This window comes from Meleagris gallopavo, chromosome 11, assembly GCF_000146605.3.
Source record: "Meleagris gallopavo isolate NT-WF06-2002-E0010 breed Aviagen turkey brand Nicholas breeding stock chromosome 11, Turkey_5.1, whole genome shotgun sequence".
NCBI classification, from domain to species: Eukaryota; Metazoa; Chordata; class Aves; order Galliformes; family Phasianidae; genus Meleagris; species Meleagris gallopavo.
This window is the reverse complement of record NC_015021.2, coordinates 12,731,683-12,745,855: the sequence shown is the minus strand read 5'-3', so window position 1 is coordinate 12,745,855 and position 14,173 is coordinate 12,731,683. Positions and strand designations below refer to the sequence as shown.

Below are 14,173 nucleotides of genomic sequence, written 5' to 3'. Positions count from 1 at the left end.
TCAGGTATGCCAAGGGTAAATGTATTCATTTCAGTTTTCTGACAACTGTACTCCATTGGATTTACTCTAGATACACCAAGTGCCACAGATACCAGAATGTGAAACGTTTCTGAATACCACAGAATCTGTAGTGTTCCTTCCATCATTGCCTTGCTGATGTGGTGCTTTAAAGATCGACTTCCACCACTAAGCAACCTACAGAAGAGAACTTACTGTTGAGTTTGTGATTTTGTTACTCCAAATGGTTTTCTTGAAAGACCTGGTCGTTCCACTCCTGTGCTTCTTTCCCAAGCACTGCTGCAGTCCTGAGCTCCTCAGGAGCCATTTCCAATCCCCTACTTGCCATCTTGTGAAGATGAAACTGTAAACATCTCCAGCTCCTTGGGTGGCTGAAAAAGAGATATCTGTGGAGCCCTGAGCAACCGCACTTGACATACAGTATTAAGATGTACAGGAGAAGATGGCTGGCAGAGTAAGACTCTCTTGAGGTTCTTTTGCCTGTTCCCATTATCCTCAATGAAGATTGCTAGGGACATAAATGCTGAGGAGCCAAAAAGACATGAAATGGGAAGATGGAGAGAGAGAGAAGCAAGCCCTGCCTACACAGCATGCAGTCTTCAAAGCAGACTGATTTGCTCAGGCTCAAAATACTACATAAGTTGTGCTGCTGCTGATGCACCAGTTTCCTGAATAACCACAACGATACAAAAGAAAGCTCCTGATTAAGGCAAAGAATTAGGATCAAAAAGAAGAACTAATCCAGTCTCCACGCGTGACCTTCAGTATGTCACATCACTCCTCTGTGCTCAGTTTCCTTCGCTATGTGTTGCAGCTTCCCAGGATGAGGGAGAATTATCTGAGAGTGTGGGAGAGCCCAGGAGCAATTCACAGGTAAATGATAACAGATTCATTTTGGAGCCTACACCATCGGCCTCTGCAACTCCAGCTGACTTAATTCCTCCCACTGCTCATGATCCAGATGACCCAGACGCCCTCAGACCAGAACATATCAAGGCCAATCAGAGGATGCAGCTTTAGGCAAAAGAACTGCATTTTAATGACTCTCTACCTAATATGTGACAGCCACGGGCTTGATCTTGCTTTACACTGACAGTATATGAGTGGTGCTCCTATCAGAGATTGAAGCAGCACAGCACTTCTCTGACCTGGCTGCCCATCAACTGCCAGCGTTCAGCTTGACCCTCCAGGAACAGGAAGCAATCACTTCGAAGATGCATGATGCCTGGCATGAGTTCACAGGGGTGGAACACTGCAGCAAGGATGCAGAGAATTGTCCCTCTCCACTCTTGCTTAGGAGAGATTCCTCACCTAACAGCCATGTTCATTATCCCACCGGCTCTATTTTCTTCCCTCTCCAATTGCATGCTCATGATGATTAAATGGTGGAAGAGAAAAGGTCATGCAAGAGATTCATGCTGATTTCTGTCTCCAAGGCTTTACAGCTAAGCAGACAATCTCTGCCCAGCTGCAGTAATTCCACTGCAGTGCTCCAGACGGCATCTGGGAGTCTCTAATATGTGCATGCATGCAAGTCCCACATGCTGCTATCAATAATGCATCTGATGTGCAGCCTTCAGAGCAGCCAACCAAGGAAGCTTCCTACAAAGACAAATCAACCCTTCAGTCTTCTCAGGAGGAAAATGGTGGGGAGATAAGACAACTTACCATCTTCATGCCATATCTTATTTATGTCAAGAGGGTATTCATAGTGTGGAAAGCTTTTAGCATAGGGTCGGTGCTTAGGTATGTATTTGGGGGATTGGAGAATGCATTGCTCTGAATAGCAAAGTACTTCCTGGGATTCAGATAACTTACAGAAAAAAGCCTGAAAGCCTACCATTGCTCCCCAGGCTCCTGGTCCTCTGCACCACAGATGCCATCAGCATGTCAGAGGTAGCAGGATGCTCACTGAGTCTCTTGACTGCCTTCCCACAAGCTGAGATGTCAAAATACCAATTTAACCGTGATTCATGTGTATGTGTCTGTGTAATTTAAAAGTTTTAGGGTTTGTCAAGGTTTTTTGCAGCAAGTAGCTCCCACCATTCAAGAAAGGATGGTATCAGTAGTGCAAAAGGAGTCCTTTTTAATCAACCAAAAGCGATAGTGTCAACCCAATGAGATGAATCCTTCCTCTTGGGTATGTAGACCAAAGCAATCTGATACAAAATTAATGAGGAGTGGCTAAAACAAAGGAAAAACTAAGAAAGCAACAAGGTGAGCAGCCAAAACCTTTGGGTGATGTAACTAAAGCACAGCAAAACCTCGAGTAAGTGAAATTAGTCACAAAAATAAAAGACTAAACATGTAGCCTAACTGTGGGCAGAAAGGGGAAGGATGCATCATAATGGGACTAACAGCCATGACTCTGACCACAATTACTTGGTCTTCCAGTCCTGTGAGATGTCTACAGAAGATTGCTGGCAAAGCAGAGAAATTTCATTTAAGCTTGGAAAATAAGAACCAGACCATGAACTCCAAACTCTACTCTGAACCATCCCCTCCAACAAAGTCTGGGTTTTCTCTTCCTATTTATGAGGCAAAACAGGCTATGATTCGCCTTTTACTACTGGAATTTTCAAAATCTCTCGCTTTCTCATAATTTTACACCTCAAATCCTGTATGCACCATCTTTGAGTCTCATATGCCATTCCAGATTTTAAAAAACTAACAAGAAAAAAAAAGTTTTACAGCAGAGTATTTGAAAAATGCTACTTTAAGTTCAAATTCTACCTTCTTTATTCATCCATTCAAAACATACAAGTTGCATAATATAATTAAATACCCCAGGAATGTACAACTGACACATCTGAAAAAAAGTCAGTAACATCCACTCAGGGCTCACATTTTCAGCCTTCCATAAGATGGTGTGTCAATGGCCCCAGTGGATGGGGGAGGATAGGTTCTGTCTCTGATGCTCTCTGCTTCTCTCCTGGCCCCTAAGCAATAAAGCTTCCACTCCTTGTCAAGCCCACTGCAGCTCCAAGGCCAGGTCCCAAACCACTGCTGGGCACATTTATGCCAGCTTCAGAAGGCTGCTGGCCATGCAGCACTGTGCCACGCAGCTAGAGGAACCAGAAGCCAGCCCCATGTCTTGGGACTCATAGTAATGAAAAGTTATGGGACCTGAACTCAGCTCCCAGGGTACAGAGACTGCACAAAAATTATTTCTGCTTTGCTAGTGCATAGTCAGGACGATATCTTCACAGCAAACCCAAGTCCAGGCTCTCATCCAGGCCTTTCTGCTACAGTACACTACATTCCCCAGATTCAGCCAGTCTGGCTTGAAATAGCCCAAGTATTTTGAACTTCTCTTCCTTTCCCCTGGAAAATCACATTACAATCCAACAATGTTCCCAATTTAAAAAGTTTTCTATCACTTGGCTCCCAGTTATAATTACATGCATAGTCAGTAAGGTTTCTTCTCAGGTTTTTCAGCCTGCCTATGATTGTCGTATCTCCTGCCTTCGCCTCCAGAGCCATTAGTCACTGTTTGGCAAAGGCATGCCATTCACTAGTTTTACCCATTCTATGTTTGACTTGGGTGTTATCAGAAAGGAGATCGGAATCAGTTCATTAACACACACCTGACCTCAGACAAACACGTCCTCTCTTAAAACCTGCCTCGTTCCTTTCATATCAAACACAGTCTGAACTTCGGAAGGATAATATTTGTCCTCTCTCCAGTACAAAACAAAACGTTAATTATCTCACTGTTATTCTTGGCAAGCTGGAGTTTTATCTAGATTTCACACATGGAAAACAGATATCATCCCTATTTATGGACAAAGCAGACATGGGATAAATGACATTAAAAAACCAAAGCAGGCTGAAGAGTTCGGGGCAAAGCACATTATTGGCCCAGGGAGATGAGCTCAGCTCCTGCCCATTTCTGCCAGCAGAATGCAGAACGCAAAGAGAAGCCTATAAAAAGGAACTGTGCTGCCATCAGCTCTCCAGATCACTCATAGGGGCTGAAGAAGTGCATCAACGCCAACAGAACCCAGAGCTCCTCTTGCCATTGAAGATGCTGTGGACCAGAGCAGTCATTTGCCCCACTGGGTCCCTGCATGTAAGGAACCAAGCACACACTGCCCCAGGGCTGCTCACAGGGAGATGGTGAACACGGCAATTTTCCCCATGACCTGTCAACTCCATTTGCCAGGCTTCATGTAACTACAACTTGACGCAGCGTAATGCAGACAGCTGTTGTCTCTGTGGACCACGTTCCTGACAGAGAGTTGGTTGGTCTGGGTGTAATAAGTCTGGCAGTTCTCAGCTTAATTCCTTCTTGACAAACACCTGTATCATAGGCACTGGAAGCATCTCTTATGAGTGAACACTGACAAATGCAATGCAGGAAACAAATACAGCACAGCACTGAGCAACCCTTGGCGATGCTCTGGCACAACAGTCCGACAGTGAGGTGGAACACCAATCTCAGTATGATTTTTTAATAGAATCACAGAATGGTTTAGCTTGGGAGGGACATTAAAAAAATCACATTCTCCCAACACTGCTCAAAAATCACTGTTACCAGCTTCATCCTTCTAGTGCCCAGTTACAAGGTACTCACAACAACAATACAAGCATTTCTGCAACCAAGAAACATCTGCAGCAGTGTTATATTCCAAGCACTGCCAGGCAGGCTTCACTCATATCACCTCTGCTAATTATGAAGTTCCTTGCATGCATCCCCATTCTCAGTCTGGACATTTTCTAGAGTTTCCTTCCAAAATCCAATCGGAACACTGTATTGCATCAATCATTTTCTTCTGCTTCTACCTCATCATTTCCCCTACAGTGGTTAATTGGTCACTACTGCTGCTTAGTGCCTGCCCTAAAGACTTTGCCTACTTCCTTATCAAAATTGGAGCTACGCACTTGGATTCACGCAAATCAGCAAAAGAAAGGCTGTACAGAAGATTGTAGCTATCACAGTGATTCATCTTTGAGATTTCTAATTTTGCCTTCCTTACAGTTCAGAGGAACCCTGCCCTCCTTGGTGCTTTAACCTCCTCCCCCTTTCCTTGAAAAGATTCCTTCTGGGATTATAAAGCTCCATCAAAATCTAAATATTTTGTTCTAATTTCATTAGAAATGGTAAAGTAATATAAAACACACTGAAGTCCTTTCAAAATGGGGATCTGCAACATTTATTTGGGAAAGTGTCAAAATGAGATGAGTCAGCACCACTGGTGTATTTTTCCCTGATTTTCTTCCAAAATGAAATTTCAGCAACAGACCATAATGCATCCCTATATTGACAGACCTCTGCTTACAAGGGAAATGTCCCATTTCTGCCTCTTTGGATGGCATTACATGAAAAATAACGTACTATTAGATGCCCTGTGCAACCAAGATTAAGTGAAGACAAGTCTTATTTAAAAGCATCTTCATTCTTTATAAATAGCACTATTATTATATAAGCTAGCTAAGAAAACAGGATTATCGTAGAATCGCAGAATCATTTGAGTAGGAAGCGGTCCTTAAAGGCCATCCAGTCCAGCTCCCCTGCAATGAACAGGGACAAGTTATGTCCTGCTGCCACCGATTTTGTTCTCAGCACAGAAAACAGCCAAGCCTGACCCTATGCAGAGCAGCAACCTCAACTGGGAGCCTCTCTGTAGTTCTCTGTTAAGGAAGTCCTGGGAGCAAAGTTCCTCAGTGAGCTGCCAGATGGGAAACCTGCCCAAAAAGTCACAGTTCTACAGCACCCAGATCTCCTGCCAGCCTCCCTGTCTGACGAGCAACCCAGAAGGTGCCAAGTGAGGTCAGACTGGTTTCTCACACATATCAATCATGCCACCACATCTTGAACAGTCCCCTGAGCCCAGTTACCACCAATCTCACGTAAGACAAGGGAACTCTCAATGCCAGGGCACATAGAATGCTGAAGCAGCACTTTGCTTCTGAGAGATGAGGACAGCCAGGCAACTTGGGTGGAGCACCTCATTGGTTAGAAAAGTGACCGCCTGGCTATTGATAGATGTGTTTACAGGTTTCCATGCTACCAGAGCACTCATCAGCTGTATTTTAGGAACATTTGATGCAAGGTAGGAATCTGCTCCCAGGAACTGGCTTTCCTGGCACAACTGCTTGCCCCCAGCATCCATTTTACTCCCTCCACATTAATGATTAAGTTTGGAGACAGGAGGCATTTTACATCTCCCAGTTAACATCTCTTTTCAGCAAACCCTCTTAAACCACCAGCAAAGTAGAGTGGATGCCCTCGGGGGAAAATTAAAAGCACATTAAATTGGGCTCCTGTTGTGCTTTCCGTTTGGAGACATTTCTATCTCTGCTTACCTGGCTCCCTAATGAGCCATGTAAACCAGGGAATCCCCCCAGCAGCATGCTCATCTACAAAGTCTGCAAAAATGAGATGTTCAGGATACCTGCCCAATGGATTGGCACTTCTGATGGATTCATCTAGCAGGGCTTGAGGTCAAACAGGCATTAAAAAAATGCCATTGGCAGAAGGTTAACACCCCAAGCCTATTAGGGGAAAAGAATGCAGCATTATTGATTTTAGCCCTTGACCTTCAAACGATGTAAATAAGAGTGCAGCAACCCTGGAGGAGTTGTAGCGAAAGTTACAGCATCGCAAGCAGATTAAAAAATAAAGTTAATATACATACTTCCCCAGATGCTTGTTTATTATTATGCAAGACATGTTTATTATGCAAAATGATAGAGCAGAATAAAACAGCAGAGAAAGGGAAAATGAAAAGACACAGAGCTCTTAACATGACTATTTTTTTTTTCAGTGCTGTTTGGATTTTTTTTTTTTATTGTGCATAATCATTCCCTTATTAGCAGGAATCTTTGAAGTGATTCAAGCTCTAATTTCAGCATTTCAACTTGCAGGTTGATACTGTAAAATCACACTGAGTCCTGGTAAGCGACCCATTTTTTTTCTCCTCTGCATTCCCCATCTCTGCTAGGGTTTTCTCAGTCTTCCCAATAAATTATGTATCATGATTTGCCATTTCAAAAATAATTAGAACTCAGAGTTAAACAACAAGGAATATATGAGAGCAATACATTTTAGAAGCGTTATGCACTTGGGGCAAAACCAATCCCAGCCGCAGTGCCACTGAATTATACATATCACATGGAGAGCTGCAACGTTGGTGTACTTGGCATGACTGGGTGGGCCTGGGGACACCCTGCCCATGACAAGCTCCAGGATCTTGCCTCTCAGCCAAACTATTTTTGGGCTGATCCCATTCACATATTCCTCTGAGATGTAAGAGGAATGATGGAGAGAAAGCTGGGAGTTGAGACTGAAGGGACGGCTCCAACTTCACTTAGCAAGGTTATACGGAAGTAGGAATTAATTTGGTAGTGAAGCCATTAACTGCAGATCGACAGACAGGAGAGCATGTTCTGTGTCTTCTCCCGTTACAATTAAGCTGTAAACTCACTGGAGCGGGACGTACCTCTTTATTCTATGTTTTCCTGTCCTCTGCAACAACCAGCCCTTGGTCTCAGCTTCCCAAGAGCTGAGACAGTACAAGCAGAAACGCTGTCCTTTACTCACTTTGTATATTGGTATCAAATGCCAACAGAGGATCCCTAGGAGGGTTGTGCATCTCCCCAAAACAGGTGCTGATAAAAATTTTTGGGCATCACCAGGGAATTGACAGCTGCTCCATATTACAACAAACCTCAGCAGAAACTCACCAGTGACTCTGCAAGCTTGCTGTGAGGATGGTGCTTTTGTATCCAGCTGTCTGAAAGGCAAGTGCCTCAGATCAAGGCCTGATTTTCTTGCCTACTCAGCACCTGATTCCACAGCAGACCTCACAGACCTCAATAAGCTAGTCTGGGAAAAAAAAACCAACAAAAAACAGGTCTCAAGTGTAAATAAACAATCCATAAAAGTCATAAACAGCTGATTCCCAAGCCAATGAGCTTTGGCATCTAGCACATTCAGCCAGCTGTAAAGCTAGCTAGGGATCTATGGTTGGCTGCAGGCAGCAAGTAAACCAACCCCACACTGTCCCTGCTCATCTCTAACTGCATGGGAGAGATGAAAAAATTCACTGCTAGAGGTATGGATGTGGCCAAGCACATCGGTCTTGGAGAGGACTGCACGTTACTGCAAAGAGCTTCCTCATCAAAGCTGGCATCGGAGAACCAGCTCTGATTGGTGCTGGGGAGACTTTTTCCAAGAGCTGCTTATTCTAAACTCATTCATTCGAGAGCCCACGCTGAGAAGGAGCTGGCACAAACCATCTCCAAGACCAAGCTGATAATAGCCTCTGGTTTGATCCAGTGCAAAGGATGTCAGCCAAGGTCCCAGCTGGCACACACAGATTAAATACTATCAGAAAAACCCCAAACAACCAAACCCTGCAGTGGCGATGTGTTCAGCTACAGTTGCAGAAAACCTGGGTTCTAGAGGAAGAAAAAAAATGCAAGAAGCAGCACATCCCTAGACAGTTGTGTTTTATCTGAAAACAATTCCAGGTTTGAAAGCATTACAAGAAGTCCTAGCAGGGCTAGTCTGAGACAGACAGCAGGTGAGGCAGCCAAGCAGCAGAATAAGTTCATTTATCAATGGATCCGCATGAGTGAACAGTATCTATGGGGAATATTGACCCATTTTTCAGAAATCTCTCAGAAAAGGCTAGAGAAAAAGCAGGTGCAAACATAACAACAAAGGAAGCCAGCCCAAAACTGTAGTTCAGGGTCTGCTGAGCAAGGGAACAGGGACCACATGTCCTTCAGTGTAGGCAGCAGTCAGGTCCAGGCAGCATGGCCGCGGGTGGCTTGCCCCAGAGGGGAGCAGACTGTCAGTGCTGCCAAAGCAGTTCCCCAGCACAGTCTCTGAGTCAGACACAGCTGTGCCAAACATTGGCTTGGAGTGGGATCCAGCCCCACAAGGAACGCTATAGCATCCAAGAAGGTGCTTGGACAGGCTGAGCTCTTCTGTCACATCCAGTTCTTTCATGGGATCCTGGTCTAATCCCTTGTCTTTGACACTATGAGAGGCTTGACCCATGCCCCCTACTTCTAACAGGCTTTATTATTCCCAAATTTTCTTATCTTCTTTCTTATCTTGGGGACTTCTCTGAAGCACTGTGAATTTATTGATGTGTTGTTGTAAGACAGAGACACCAGTCAGTACAAGAAAATCCACCCTAGGAAGTTCTATCTCCCTGAAGCAGAGATGGGGAGATGGGACAGTAGCATCCATTTGCCATGAACAGAAACCTTATTCATATTCATGAAAAACAGCTTCGGTCCTGTATTAGTTTAAACAGAGCTGGATGCTGTCAAGCTATGGCATATAATGAGGTGCCCTTCATTTACCACTGGCCATCAAAGCATATCCTTAGTTTTCCCTGCTTAACCATCCTATTTAAGATATACACAGTTGCTAGGAATAAGCAGGCCCCATTAAACCACTCTAATTTGAATTAAAATTTGAATTGAATCTGAAGCATTTTAAGACACTTCACATGAATAGCAGATATCTTGGTATTATCTACCTTTAGGATCTGATCATTTTACAAAAAGAAGATTTTCATTGTTAGTAAACTGATGTAACTTATTTAGAGGCAGTCATTTATGTTTACTGGACTATGAAAGAACAGGAAGCGTCTGGCATCCACAGAGATCCAGATTGGTCTCTGTCTCTTCTTGACAAGCAGCCAGTTTTGAGACCTATCTCGCCAGGCATACTAACGCATCCAGTTGCCATTTTCTACCCTGAGCTGCTGGGGAAAGAGAGCATTATCAGCTCCCAAGGGAACGGGGGAAATCCCAGCCACGTGAGTGATTTAAAACTGACCAGGAACACAGCATTGTCTTTGTCTGCATACATGGTATAGCACTGCATGGTCTACAGGTTTATGGGAAGGCACGCAGTGGACAGGCCGCGGAAATCAATATTTATGCCCCATACCACATAGGCTGTTGTCCTTTCAGCAGTCCCATCTCCAATCTCACGTGCGCTTATAAAGCAAAGTAAATGCTGAGACAAGAGCAGAATCACTGTGCTGGAAATTTACACAAATGAAGATGAGATTAGAATCTTGCCTATACGGTTTCAAGATACCATAAGCACAGAAATGAGAAGTGTGTTATTAACTATCACTACTTACTATGTAGAACTAGAGCAAAGTTATTTGAAGCATAAAAATTTCTGGCAAAGGGCTGCCATATTTAATAAATCACTGAATCAATTATTCAATGTGAAAATCAATTACTTACTTCAAATGAGAATCTTATGAATAACCTCATGCCCTTTCATGCCATCTAAGAAAGTTATAGGGGAATTAGTCAGTAAAAAATGCCTCACTTATCTTTAATGTACATTAAAAAGACCACACAAATACAGGGTAATTCTGCTCCACTGAAGTACTGCCAACAGAACAGTCCAGAACCATCTTAACGAAGTCAGTGTATTACAGTGAATTTACACCTCAGTCAAAAGCAGAGCATGACCCATCAGGACACCACCTATAATCAGATTTCTGGGTGCAATGCAGAAGAAATTCCATTCGGTCCATCCCATTTCACAAATATGAAACCAGAATATAACCAGCAAACCACAAAGCCTCCTCTACAACGTGACCTACGTTAAGTAACTACTCAAAGGAATGCAAAGCATATCTTCACAGGTCAGGAAATATTACCACGAAGCTCCGCAGAGACATTTTGAAGTGAATATTGCCTGGCTTTGCAGCAGCTCCCATCATTCCCGCTTTTACAGGCTTTCCAATATGTGACTGCCTCCAAGTCCCCCCTACCACCTACAAATCCCAGCCGCCAAGGGTGCAAGTACTTACTGAGCTGTAGAGATAGCCCTCAGCGTTCATGGCAACGTACAGGCCTGCCTTCACCCCTTGGATTGCCACCACACGAAGACCCACAGGAATTAGGTTGAAAAGGGCTGCGGAAAGAAAAGCAAAAGTTACTGAGACATCAGCTCGTGTGGCCACTGCTGCTTCTTGCCTTGGGGCTAGCCTCAGTCCTGAGTTGGAAACAAATCTTGTTCCAGCTACATGAAGGACCCGCAGCCATAGCTTTGATGCTGAAAGCAGTTTTTAAAAAGGACAGAAGAGACGCAGACCTGACCAGAGCTCTGCTCCTCATTCAGAAGCAGCACTAGATAGGACAGAAGATACGACCTTTCAGAACTCAATTTTACTGCCATCCTAATGACTAAAGCGCTGCAGCAACTTCCTGCCAGTTATTTCTTATTGCTCGATTCCAAACAGCTCCTGAATCTCAGTGAAAGACCTTTCCAGTAAGCATACCCATTAACGTATGGTCAGGCTTTTGCTGCATTTCTAAGGGACTCAAAAGAGAGAGGACTGTCACCACTGATATTCTGAACACTCAAGCATTAACATGGCTTTGTTCCCACTGAGATCTGTAAGACAAGAGCACCCAGGTGCTGCAGGACCTTATGCTTCAGCTTGCAAAGAGCGAACTGGACCCTGCTGTGGGCAGAGCTCAGCGTGTGGAAAAACAGGCACAGGGTCAAGCAGAAACATGGGAAAGCTCCATTCAAGGTCTCTTCCTACACAACTGCTCTGGAATGGGAGTTTTTTCCTAATTTCCTAGTCACTAATTCAGACTGCTCCTTTCACGTTCATTAAATGTTTCCTGTCTTTTTAATATTTTATATATATATATAAATTTTTAATAAATCTCCTTGAAACCTCTAGAACTGACCGGGATATTTGAATGAACCCAGAGGAGACCCAACAGTAGGTAGAGTGTAGAAGAAGGACTGAGTGATAGAGTACAATGAACCATTCCTATTTTTCAACTGACTGTAAGGACATAATCCTCAAACCATTTTATAGAACCTCAAATCATTTTATAGATTGTTTACCAACTTCTATACCTGGAAGAGGTCTTCCCATAATGGCTGCAGGAGAAGCTGACCTCTCTGTGCCATCTCTAAGCTTCTCCTTCCCTGGGAGATGTGCCACCACTGATTTAACATCAGCACTGAAGGCAAAAGCAGCTTTTGCTCAAATGTCCCAGTCAAACTGCTGCAGCTCCTCAGGTCAGGCTGTTATTAAAACTGGTATGATGGAAGGACACAAATCCAACTCAATGCCAACACTGCTCTCCAAGGAGACTTGCTAGACACACACGCCAGGTAACATGGATTTAACTCCATCATGAGATAGTTTTGAAGAACCTCCTTCATGTGAACTACTACAGAGAGGATGAGACAAAAGTGGTTGTGATCCCCTTTTAAAGGGGAAAATATTTATAGCAGATAGGGTGGGAAAAGTAGTGAAAAAAAAAATTGTTGCTTCCTTACAAATGATGGAGAACACAAGAGATTTGTCAAACTCCCAGAAATCGCACAACTTCTTGCAGTTATAAGCATCATCTTCAGCAAAATATCAAAATGTATGCTTAAGCCTTACCAAAATCAGTGCCTATGTTTAAGCAATTTCATAGGAAGCAAGCAGAGGGCTTCAATATATCAGTGCAAAGTTTAACATAGGCATTGGTCTTTGAACAATAAGAGTCAAGAAGTGCACTACTCTTGCAGTGTTCCAAGAGGAGACAGACATGCCCCATTGTAGCTACTGGGCTCCAAAGAGCTGCATTACAACATAATTCTACTGTTGAGGAGCACGGTAACTATGGCAAGACTATATTTCAGTCAATTTTCTCACTACTAGAAAGGTCTAAAACCCTCTGTAATTAACAAGTCTATTTATAAGCAATTTCCCTTCCCTAATTTTTCCCCCACTGAAAAATGGAGCATGTTACTACAAATAATGAAGCAAAATGGGCATCATCATTCTTTCTGTACAGCCAATTTGTCTTCCATAGAAAACTTGTGACAGACCGTTCAAAGCATTCATTAGGCAGGGGGGTGATAATACCCAGAATTAGTGGGGAGAAGTTCCACTGGAAATATCTCCATGTGCAAAACTCTCTTTTCTCCACAAGTGCATGCTAAAAAAGCACACCAATAATCCCACTGTGCTGTGTGACAGTAGGAAAAGCACTGCCAGCACCCAAGCTCCCTTGGTCCCACAGCTCACAATCATGGCTTTCAAGCATGGCAGAGCATCTCCTACAACATGCTGTCATTTGCTGGGAAGCAAGTGGGCAGGCAGGCAAGCTGAAGGGCACACATCTGATAGAGGTGACTGATAGCCAAAGTAGTTTTATGAAGCAAATGTTTTCCTCTATTGAAAGTGTTTGAGGGTCAACCAAAGCTCTGTAAGTTCTCAGAACAGTTTCAGCAATCAAATCATTGAAGATCTCTGAATTAGTTAAAGCCTTTTGTTGTCATTTTTAAATGAATATTTCATCTTGTTTGTTTTGGAACAGATTTCAAAGCTTGTAGCTTTCTTACAAGAAAGTAAAAAGATGGGGAAAAACCTCAATTAACTTTAAAAGTAAATGTCTCAATTTGTGTCAGAAAAAAAAAAATCCCACTTACCTTGAAATACCAGATTTAAGGCTGGGGAAGAGGACTACCTGCAAGAGGGTACAACTATTAGGACTACTCCACTAGGCTCAGGGGAGAACTTATTGCATTACACAACTCCCTGAAAGGAGGTAGGAGTGAGGTATGGATCAACCTCTTCCCAGCAATAGGAGAAGAAGGAGCGGTCTCAAGTTGCACCACGGGAGGTTCAGGCTGGATATAAAGAAAAATTTCCTCTCTGTGCCTCAGTGGCACTGAGGGACATGGTTAATGGTTGGACTAGGCAATCTTAGTGGTCTTTTCCAACATTAATAGTTTTATTATTCTACTCTATGGGGTCTGATGTAGTAAAAAAAAAAAAAGCTAAACACTTTTCTCCTGTTGCAAAAGTTATATTTCCTTTATACGTATATATGTATATGTTGCCATATGCAACCACACGGGATGGACATACTCTGGTTTTATATGCAGAAGATAGAACAATTAAAATATTGCATTGCATACTTCTGCTGATTTGCTGTCATTACATTTCACTGTCTTCTCCCACCACCAGATTTATATGTGACAATGCTTATTGATTATAGCACTTTTATCACACTCAACTGCTAAACCCTTTGGCCACAAACACGTTGATCATTGCAGTTTATCAGACGCATCACACTTTTTAATCTCTGAACGTTCACTTGATTGTGGCTCTGAGCTAACTTATTTACAGAAAATTCT

General features: G+C 43.2%; 1 protein-coding gene across 2 annotated transcripts in view; it reads right to left on the bottom strand.

Moving 5' to 3' along the window:
• The window catches only part of FGF12 (fibroblast growth factor 12), a 116,417-nt gene that overhangs the window by 49,071 nt on the left and 53,173 nt on the right, over positions 1–14,173 (bottom strand). For both annotated transcript variants that reach the window (XM_019619027.1, XM_019619028.2), the window contains exon 3: positions 10,824–10,927. In XM_019619027.1, coding sequence (XP_019474572.1) covers positions 10,824–10,927 — 104 coding nt within the window. The remainder of the gene's footprint in view (positions 1–10,823; positions 10,928–14,173) is intronic.